Here is a 10,669-nt window from a genome sequence, read left to right on the forward strand (position 1 = left end):
TGTACAGGGGGGTGCTGACACCATTGAACAAAATTGTAAACCCTGGATGTGATGGAACCACGTCCAGCCAGGGGGTGCAGCACCCCCAGTTCCAGCTCCTCTGCCCCCCCCCCGGGCTGTGGGGATCGAACATCCCACGGGAAGGAACAGCCCGCGGAACAGCCAGCCACTAGCGGCCTCCCCGCCCCCGCTGTCTTAGGCAATGGCTCCCCCTAGTGGCCGTGGGGGTTACTGCATGAGGCCGGCCGGGGCGGGGACTGCAGGACGTGGCCGGTGGGTCCCAGGAGGGCTCTGGCAGCCTGCGGTTGCAGCGTCTCTGGAAGCGGAGAGCGCTGCCCCAGGGCGCTGGCCTTGCTGGGCTGACGGGAGCTGGCTGGGGACCCACAGGCCAGAGGCAGCGCTGGGGCTGCTCCGTTCCATGCTGCCACAGCCCAAGCTTTGGTCAGGTCTCCCCCTAAGCTCCGGCGCCCAAAGTCAGGGGCTCCATCTCCCAGAAACAGCTGCCGGCCACATGCAGCAAGAGAGCTGTCCCACTGCGCCCACCTCTGCAGGCCCAGCCACCCTGCTCACCCCTCACAGCCCCATGGGCAACCCCCAGCCAGCGGAGCGTTCTGGGGCACTGGGAGCTCCGCAGCGGATGGTCTGGAGGGACCTGGAGAGCTGGGCTGGGGCAGGTTTCAGGCTTGGGTGGCTTCTCGCTGGTGGCAAAGGGGGTCTGAGCCTCAGGAGCAGCACGAGCTGGGGGGTGGAACATGGAGACCCAGCGATGTAAACCCCCCTCCCCGATGGCTGAGGGTTCCTGGCACACTGGGCTGCTCCTGGGCTGCAGGGTGGGAAGGACAGGCATCCTACTGTGGGCAAACTCCACCCGTCCCTGTGCTGCGCAGATCCCTCCCTGTGACAGAGGGCACGAGTGCAAACATGGCCATGGGCCGGGCTCTCCGGGGCCCCATTCTCCAGGGCCGGGCTCTCCGGAGCCAGGCTCCACAGCTCCATGTGTGGCTCACCAGGGATATAAACCCTCCTGCTAATGCAGCACAGTCCTTACCGGACACAATGGGGTCTAGATTATAGCCCCTCCGCTGACTGTGGAGATCATGCAGATGCGGGGAGGGGTCCCCCCAAAGCCAGCAGGGCAGGCACCCACCCACACCTCTGTAGCAGGGTCTGACAGGCCAACAGCACCAGTAACATGCAGAGCAGACACGGCTCGCAACAAGTCTGTGGTTTGCACCGGAAGACGCTCCAAGACATAAAGACTGAAAATAAAGATCACATGGGCTGGGGGCTTCCTCCTCCATCCCCCGCATGCTCCAGCAGCCAGGTCAGCGAGCTCAGGGGCACAGCAGGAGAGAGTGAATCTGAGGGCAGACAGGGCAGGCCTGGCCTCCCATGGACAGTCCCAGGCCCCACAGATGAGGAATAGCACCGACACCAAGGGGAGCTGTAATGCTGGTTTTTAATGTCCCTAAGAACTAGGAAACAAAAATCAAAAATAGACTTTGCTTTCTTTGATAAAAGTAATAAAATGGTTAGCGGTGTTAAATTAATCCTTAAAAAACAAAACCCAAGGAGGTTAAATAAAGCCCAGAGGGCTTTGGGTAAAAACCACAACGACTACAAAACAGCTGCAAAGACGTTTTTACACACTAGAAGAAATTCCTTTTCTCTGCTTTTCTTTTATACAGTAAACAGCTTCGGCAAACACGGAACTCGTACATGTGGAAAGGAAACATGGATGCTAGGGAAACAAACCCTGCAGGGAGCATGGTCGCCACGGACAGAACTATTTACACTATGGACACAGAGCTGGGCTGGTGCCAGGCCAGCAGGAAGAGCCTCTGGACCCTGCCTGCTTCTCTCTTGGAAATGCCAGGCTTCAGCCAGCTGCAAGAGACCTTCTAGGCCACAGCTCTGTCAGTCAGTCCGTCCGTCTGTCCGTCCATCCATCCTTCACCTGTGCAGCCGTCTCAGCACCAGCTGCCTCTTCCTCAGAGCTTTAGTGTTTGATGGGGCTGCAAACTCTTCCTATGACTGCGACCTTTGGCTTCATTGCCCCTCGACTAGGGCAGCAGCCAGTTTTCTTCCCACGGAGCGTAAGGCGAGGGAATCTCCCTGGACTCTGGTGAGGGAAGTGGCCTTGCAGGTTTACAGAAGAAAGCAAGCAGGGTGGAGCTGCCTGGAGAGAGTCCCCCAGGCCTGGGCTACTCGGCCAGCAGTCTCTCCACCTGCCACATCAAACCTTCCCTCCTCTGGAGCACTGTTACCTTCGCCCCTGGCGTCTGTCCCCGCACACTGCCCTCTGCAGATTAATTGGCATTGGTCTCCCGGCTGGTGCTTTGCTCTCGGCCCGTCTCCCGATCTTTATCTGCAGTTGAGGAAGAAGAGGAGGAGGAGGAGGAGGAACCTGTGGAACTGAGGGTCCGTCCCGAGTGCTTATAGGCTGTGACGAGCTCCTGCAGCCGCTCTGGCGTGGGCTCCCACTTGGTGAAGCCTGCGTTGTTTTGTAGGAAGATGACAGCAGTGTCGTGCACGGCTTTGTAGTACATCTCCTCTCTGCAAGGGAAGATGACAGGCACTCAGTACTCGCTTCGTGGCCCTGTCCAACCAGTCGCTCAGCTGCGCCTGGACCCTCCCACACTGACATCTCCCCATCCCCCTGCAGTAACTGGGTGCTGGCAAGCGCTGAGTGGGGATGCTCTCAGCCAGCCCCAGGCACAGGGCACAGCCTTGGGGAGGTCCAGGCTGTGCAAGGCCAGTGCCTGGTGCCTTCAGGACCCAGGGGAGCAGCAGGCTCAGGTGGAGGGGAACTCGAAGATCTCGCGGCACAGACACTGGCAGAAGCTGTAGAAGACACAGAGAATGAGGGTGGAGGGCACCAGGCTGACCAGCACGATGCCCAGGTTGTGGCGCTCAATGAGCAGGAGGTAGATGCCAAAGGGCAGGGAGCTGAAGTAGATGAGGCAGAGCATCCAGAGGATGAAGTGGGGTATGGCCTGCCAGGTGCAAGAGCGGCATTTCTGGATGGGGCCGCAGCAGGGCAGCGAGTCCAGGCTGGTGGGGCGGTACAGGCGTATCATGTCCAGCATGCCCAAGCCTTCGGGGGGCGCCGCGTCCTCCGGCACCTCCAGGATGGTGATGACCAGGCAGTCAGAGGAGCTGCGGGAGGGCTCCAGGACGCTGGGGCACAGGATGACCTCGGGGGAGGGCAGAGTGCCTCGCTTCTTTGCCCGCTCGTGGTACATCAGCACTGCCAGCACCTTGCTGTCGTCCTGGAGCAGCTGCACATCCTCCTCGGGGACCTGGGTCTCCTGCCGGCAGAAAGGGCAGCTGAGCAGGTGGGGTGAGGACTCCCCCACGGCCACCATCTTGCGCAGGCACTTAGCACAGACCCGGTGGCAGCAGCTCAGCAGCTTGGGCTTGCGGGCTCGTGCGTCGTAGCGATGGTAGCAGATCTTGCACTCCAGCTCCTGCGCCGTGAACACCAGCGGCTGGCAGCTCCCCAGCTCACCATCCTTGTGGCTCATCGTCTCCCTTCCTGAAGCCGCTCGGCGCTCCCGGAGAGAAGGTCCTCGAGCCCAGCGGGGACGGTCGGGGAGCCCAGCCTGGAGAGAGAGACAGGGGAGACCTCCATGAGTAAAGGGTTTGTAAGCAGAGTCCCAAGGGCCTGCCTGGCCCCGGCTTCCCTCGCTCAGGGCCTCCAGCAAAGCCAGCCCAGGCTAGAAACAGGGTTGGGGCCTCCTTCTGGGCAGCAATTCAGGGGGCTCTGCAGCGCAGAGGAGCTAAGGAGAGGTGGGGCTGTCCCTTCCCTCCCACGCTGCCGCCTATCCCGCCTGGGCTGGAGTGTGGCCCCGGCCTCGTGGCAGGTGTGCACATCACAGGAGCCCTCAGAGCGGGCACTTGCTGGCTGCCCCTGCCCGCTGGCAGGCCCGGGGCTCGGCTGCTGCCAGCCCAGAGGCGGCCGGCCACGAGTCCTGGCAGTCTGCGTGGGCACAGGCTCTCCGCTTCCCTCCGTGATGGAAGGTGGGGCCCGGGTGGCAGCGATCAGCCGCCCCACCCAGCCAGGGGCCTAGGTCTGAGCCGGGCCCAGGCGCCGCCGGACCAGGCTGTGACCCTGCGGGCGGCTCCCCGGGCGCGGGCAGGTGCGAGGCTGGAGCCTCCCACAGAAAAGCAGGAGCCGGGGCCAAAGGCAAGGCCACTGGCCGCGGCGGAGCGCGGGCACCCGGCTGCTCCTCCAGGCCGGGCCTGGGGCCCCGGGGAGATGCCCCAGCCTGCGCCCCTGCGCCCGGGACGCGGCGCCGGAGCCGGAGCCGCCCAGGGCGCGCCGGCAGCCCCCTCCCAGCCCGGCCCGGCCCGGCCCCTCCTCCCGCAGCCGGCTGGGGCCCCGCGCGGGACGCGGCCGCTCACCTGCTCGCCGGGAGCCCGGGCTGCGGCGGGGCCGGGTGCGCGCCCCGTGGCGCCGGCCGAGCCCTGCCCAGCCCCGCGCGCAGCCGGCCACCGACGCAAGGAGCCTGCGAGCATCCGCCTCGGCGTCGGCGTGGCAGCGAGGAGCTGGGGGGACCGGCCAGCCCGGCCCGGCTCAGCTCAGCCCCAGCCAGGGGAGGGGGCCGCTCCAGCCCTGCCTCCACCGCCAGGAGCGCCCCCTGCCTCGGGAAATGCTGTTTGAGCCATCACTTGTATTGCGGTGGGACCCGGGCCCGCTGTGCCAGGCGCTGTACAAACCCGAACTGCTCCCCGGAGAGCCCAGCTCCCGCTCCCCTCTCCGCCTCAGGGGCCGCCCGGGAGCAGAAGTGGCTGCAGGGCACAGCCCAGAGCGGCTGGCCAGTGAAGCAGTGGGGATGGAGGCAGGGCAGATAATGTCGAACCGTGGGCCTGTGTCAGCCCTCCCGCTCTGTGGGGGGGGGGCAGACCCAGGCTCGGCAGCGCTGGCAGAGAGCAGGGCCCCAGGTACCCTCTGCAGAGCTGCACTCCCGCGGCCTAGGGGCACCTTATACAATTGCGGAATAAACCCTCTTCCTTTCCTAGCCCGAGCCCCCCCCCCCCCCAGGCAGCTTTACAGTAGCTCCTGTGCACCCTGGGGCAGGGCTGGAGCAGGGGGGTCCACACTGAGTCCAAAGCTTCACTGCAGGACATTGCAACAGACAAGCCTGAGCCCAGTCCCGCCTGGGAGCGCTCTGCTGCTCATTCCCTCCTCCCCGGGCCTGTAGGGATCCCCTCGGGGAGAGAAAATGGAAGGGGGCTTAGGTGACTCATATGCCTGCCCTGTGCGCCCAGAGCCCAGACTCCAGGGATTTCAAGGGAGCACAGGAGGAACTAAAGAGCCCCATGCCCAGCACAAACCTGCCTCAAGCCTAGGCTCGCCCCAGCTGTCATCTACCAGTGCAGCATCTAAGCTCCTCCACAGGCCTGAGGCAGCTAGGCCCTGCTGAGCTCAGAGATGGAGGCTTCTGCTTTGTTGGCTGAGGGATCGTTGGTGGTCACTGTCCTTACCACCTCCTACCTGGAGGCTGGAAGGGGACCCAGCTCTCTGCCAGGTCACCCTTTCCCCACTGGCACACGGCACTTTTGCTGTAGAGTTTCTGCTGGAGCTTAAACCAACCCCGTTCCCTTTCATATCCCTCTTTATGCACCAGCATCGGCTCTGGGCAAAGGAGGTCAGGCAGCCTGGCCCCCCCAGGTGGACGGGCAGCTGCACCAGCTCACCCCCAGATCAGTACTGTCATACATTTGGAGCGAAATCCGGTGCTGATAAAGGGTGCTGGATTGCCAGCCCTGAGTCATCCCTACAACAGACAGCTGCTACAAGGGCAGTGCAAACATCCCTCATGGCCAGTGCAGCTGCCCGGGACACAGCAGTGCTGAGGCCGGGAGGGAGAGAGGAGTAGAAACTGAACTGAAAACCTAAGAAAGGCGGAGGACTCTGAGATGGGTGCATAATTATCCTCATTTCATAGATGGGGAACTAAGGCAGAGGGAGGTTAAGGTCAAAACTTCCCCCTCATTTTGGGTGCCCAATCTGAGCCAGCGTGCTCAGCGCTATCTAGCACTGTTTATGTTCAAAGCATAGATCACTGTGACTTCAGTTCAGCTCTGAGCACGGCCCTCCTACAATGCAGACCCAACTGTCTCGCATCAGGGACCCCAGAAATGAGGAATACAGTCAGCGACCATCTGTGAGAAGTCTGGTTTTAATGACTTGCCCCATATAACAGTAAAGTACTTTGTGGCACAGCCAGGGACAGAATCCAATTCTCCAGGGCAGCATTCAACTGCCTTAACCCTGAATTAAAGGGGAAACCACCATAGGTCACACTGAAAGGTGAACAGTCAGGCTGGAGGGAGGTCACTAAGGGAGTTCCTCAGGGATTGGTCTTGGAACCAATCTTATTTAACATTTTCATTCATGGCCTCAGCCCAAAAAGTGAGAGCATGCTAATGAAATCTGTGGATGACACAAAGTTGGGAGACACTGACAATACAGAGGAGCAGCATACCATGCAAGAGGATCTGGAAGACCTTGAAAACTAGTGTAATTGAAATGGGATGAAATTTAATAGTGCAAAGTGCAAGATCATGCAGTTAGGGACTAACAACAAGAATTTATGCTTGAAACTGGGGCCATATCACTTGGAAGTGACACAGGAAGAGAAAGACCTGGCTGTGCTGGTTGATCACAGGATGACTATGAGCCAACAATGGGATGTGGCTGTAGAAAAAGGCTAATGCAAGCCTAGGATGAATCAGGCGAGGTATTGCCCTTATACAAGGCACTAGTGAGACCTCATCTGGAATACCGTGTGCAGCTCTAGTTTCCCACGTTTAAAAAAGATGAATTCAAACCGGAAAGGGTGCAGAGAAGAGCTACTGGGATGACCCAAGAAATGGAAAACCTACCTTAGGAGAAGTGACTCAGAAGCGTGGCTCATTTAGCCTAACCAAACAAAGGCTGAGGGGAGATGTGATTGTTCCCTATAAATACATCAGAGACACAAACACCAGGTTACCGAAGTAAAGGTCCACTGTTGGCACAAGAACAAATAGATACAAACTGGCCATCAAGTTTAGGCTTGAAATTAGACGAAGGTTTCTAACCATCAGAGGAGTGAAGGTCTGGAACAACCTCCCAAAGGGAGCAGTGGGGGCAAAAATGTAACTGGCATCAAGACCGAGCTTGATCAATTTATGGAGAGGATGGTATGATGGCACTGCCTACAATGGCGTGTGCCCCATCTGTGGCTGATAGTAGCAAATATTCCTAACAGCCAGAGATGGGGCACTCGTTGAAGAGGGCTGAGAGTTACTAGATAATTCTTTCCAGGTGTCTGGCTGGTGCATCTTCCCCACATGCTCAAGGTCTAATTGATCACCGCATTTGGGGTCAGGAAGGAATTTTTCTCCAGGTCTGATGGGCAGAGAACCTGGGGATTTTTCACCTTCCTCTGAAGCGTGGGGCACGGGTCACTTGCAAGTTTAAACTAGTGTAAATAGTGGATTCTCTATAACTGGATGTCTTTAAATCATGATTTGAGGACTTCAGTAACTCAGCAAGATGTTAGGCATCTATTACAAGAGTGGGTGGGAGAGAGACTGTGGCCTGCAGTGTGCATGTGGTCAGATTAGTTGATCATGATTGTCCTTTCTGGACTTAAGTCTGAGGCTATCCTTTCTTTTCCTGAAATTCCCTGCTTCATTCACTATACACCTTCCAACTTCTTCAACAAATGAGGCAGAAATATCAGCCTCCTTCACTACACCTGTGTGATTTATCCCCAGAGCAGGTCCATTCTGCACCGAGGCAACGGTCCCGTGGAAAAAAAATTGTATGTGATCATGTAATTGAAAACTGTATCATAATGCATATGCCCAAGAGGGGAGAGTTAAGGTTCTATGGGCAACCTTAATTCTGGTGTTTACTTGTTTTTGAGTGCTTGACTTTGGGACCTTAATGTTTTTTTAATGTAATTTCCTAGGTATTTAAAAGAGCAAACAAAAAAAATTCCATCAGGTGGCATCATAGTGACATCAGCATGGTTCATCACTAGGGCTAGAACCTGTACATCCACCACAGACCTCTGCCACTTGAACTAACGGAGTAACTGATAGCAGTAGTAGGTTATCTTCCACAGGGACCAGCACTACAGAGGGTATCACACTTTGCAAGTGGGTTTCAGCTATTCACAAAGAGCAGAAGAACAGGGAGACTCTAGGATCTTGGGTCCCATCCCAGACTCTGTAGAGGAGGGTGCTCTAGTGCAGACTCTTCGGCCCATTCTCCCCATACTTGTCTCTTCCACTACCCTGGGTCCTTGGCCCCAGCTCCTTGCCCTTGTCTCTCCAGTCCCAGTCCCAATGCCCAACCAATTATAGCTCCCCCTCCCCCAACTCCTTGTTTCCTTAGCTTAGCCAGCCTCAATACCCCTCCTAGTACCTCATCTCTTCCCCTGCCACTGAGACTTCCTCCAGATCTAATCTCAATCATCTCCCCAAGCCTCTGCCTGGCTCTTGGTTCCCAGGCTCTTTGCCCAGCCAAACCCAGTTCTCTCTCTCTCAGCTCAGCTCCTTGTCAGATCTCTCTTCTCCTCCCCCTTCCCACTGGTTCCCCGTTCCAGTCTGCTTATCCAGCCAGCAATTCCTCCCCCTAGCCCCTTGCCAAATCCTCAACCCCCCCATTTACCACACTGGCTCCCAGTCCCAGTCTCCTTGCACAAGCGATCCCACTCAGACTCCTGGTCCCAATCTACGTTTTGTCTAGCGTTTGTCCTCTCTTCATTCAAATCAGACAGCTGCCTCCTCGCTGCTGCCTGGGTGCCTGCAGGGGGATTATTAAGGGCACAGGAGAGAGGGTCCCTGCTCTCAGTTCCAGTGCCCAGCCCAGAGGGGAGTAATCATTACAGGAAATGCCTGTGCTGGATCATGCTCAGTCACTTGTGGGGCTGGTGCACGTGCAGTCCAGTAGGAGCTGAGAGGAGGGAATATGCTCGACTGCGCTGTGGAGACGGCCCTAGGAGAGCCTCAAGTCTGCTCAGTGAGGATAGAATCTTGAAACAACTGCTAAAAGCAAAGACAGCTCTGCCAGGCATGTGCAACTGCCATTTTCCCAAAGGTTTACATAACTTGGCCATATTTGGATTTTCACAATAATGGTGTAAAGGTCCAACCTTTCCGTGACACTAAGGTTACCTGCCTGACATAGTTCAAGAAAACTGATGAGGTTCAACAAGGACAAGTGCAGATTCCTGCACTTAGGACGGAAGAATCCCATGCACTGCTACAGACTAGGGACCGAGTGGCTAGGCAGCAGTTCTGCAGAAAAGGACCTAGGGGTGACAGTGGATGAGAAGCTGGATATGAGTCAGTGTGCCCTTGTTGCCAAGACCAATGGCATTTTGGGATGTATAAGTAGGGGCATTGCCAGCAGATTGAGGGACGTGATCGTTCCCCTCTATTCAGTGTTGGTGAGGCCTCACCTGGAGTATTGGGTCCAGTTTTTGGCCCCACACTACACGAAGGATGTGGAAAAACTGGAAAGAGTCCCATGGAGGGCAACAAAAATTATTAGGGGGCTGGAGCACATGACTTATGAGGAGAGGCTGAGGGAACTGGGATTGTTTAGTCTGCAGAAGAGGAGGAGGGGGGGTGGGATTTGATAGCTGCTTTCAATTACCTGAAAGGGGGTTCCAAAGAGGATGGAGCTAGGCTGTTCTCAGTGGTACCAGATGACAGAACAAGGAGTAATAATCTCAAGGTGCAGTGGGGGAGGTCTAGGTTGGATATTAGAAAACACTTTCACTAGGAGGGTGGTGAAGCACTGGAATGGGTTACTTAGGGAGGTGGTGGAATCTCCTTCCTTAGAGGTTTTTAAGATCAAGCCTGACAAAGCCCTGGCTGGGATGATTTAGTTGGGGATTGGTCCTGCTTTGAGCAGGGGGTTGGACTGGATGACCTCCCGAGGTCCCTTCCAACCCTGATATTCTATGATCTGCTCCAAAACATGGAGGTCCTAGAGCTTTTCAAAGAAATGTTTTCAGAATTTATGAACAAGGGCAAAACAATGTATTTTTCTCTTGCTTTGTTCTAAGAAATGCCTGAATCATTTTGGCTGAAATTGTCCAAATATTTCAGCCTGAAGCAGGCTGCTGTCACTGCTGCCCTCTCTATAGAGCCACACGGCTCTCTGCTCTCTCTTACCTACTCTGTCCCCTGATGCACCTGATCTTTGCCTTTAACATTAGCTACGCCCTTATCCCAACAATACTCAGGTGCATATTTAGGGATCTCCAGCAACTCCTAGCAAGTTCATTACTGGATCCTGTCTTGTTCTCCTGGCCACACTTAAAAGGATCCTGAAACATTTGAATGGTTCAGAAAAGAGCTACAAGAATGATTTAAGGTCCAGAAAACCTGCCTTTACACCTTACAGCATGTGACCTAAGAAGATCAATCCATTTAGTTAATCAGAGAAGATTAAGAGGTGACTTGCTCAGTCTGTCAGTACCTACATGAGGAAGAGGGCTCTTCAATCTAGCAGACAAAGATAGCACAAGATCCAATAGCTGGAAGCAGCCTGGAAAGGAGGCACACATTTTAATACAGAGGAGAATTAATCACTGGAACTTACCGAGGGATGTGGTGGATGCGCTATTATGTGGAGTCTTTAAATCTAAAAGAT

General features: G+C 56.3%; 1 protein-coding gene across 1 annotated transcript; it reads right to left on the reverse strand.

Moving 5' to 3' along the window:
* Nucleotides 1–1,442: 1,442 nt before the first annotated feature.
* Nucleotides 1,443–10,595, reverse strand: LOC140897315 (E3 ubiquitin-protein ligase RNF182-like). Its single transcript, XM_073309787.1, has 2 exons — nucleotides 4,408–10,595; nucleotides 1,443–3,605 (listed from the first exon to the last, which is right to left on the reverse strand). The coding sequence occupies exons 1-2, from the start codon at nucleotides 4,519–4,521 to the stop codon at nucleotides 2,796–2,798; spliced, it is 924 nt and encodes a 307-aa protein (XP_073165888.1). The 5' UTR covers nucleotides 4,522–10,595; the 3' UTR covers nucleotides 1,443–2,795.
* Between the last annotated feature and the right edge of the window lie 74 nt (nucleotides 10,596–10,669).

Source organism: Lepidochelys kempii, chromosome 13 (genome assembly GCF_965140265.1).
Source record: "Lepidochelys kempii isolate rLepKem1 chromosome 13, rLepKem1.hap2, whole genome shotgun sequence".
Taxonomy (NCBI): Eukaryota; Metazoa; Chordata; order Testudines; family Cheloniidae; genus Lepidochelys; species Lepidochelys kempii.

What these genes read in the sequence shown, in the direction of transcription:
- LOC140897315 (XM_073309787.1), bottom strand. Translation starts at nt 4,521, where the DNA reads ATGCTCGCAGGCTCCTTGCGTCGGTGGCCGGCTGCGCGCGGGGCTGGG. An exon ending in CCCGGGCTCCCGGCGAGCAG is followed by an intron (nt 3,606 to 4,407) that starts GTGAGCGGCCGC and finishes CTCTCTCTCCAG; the next exon opens with GCTGGGCTCCCCGACCGTCC.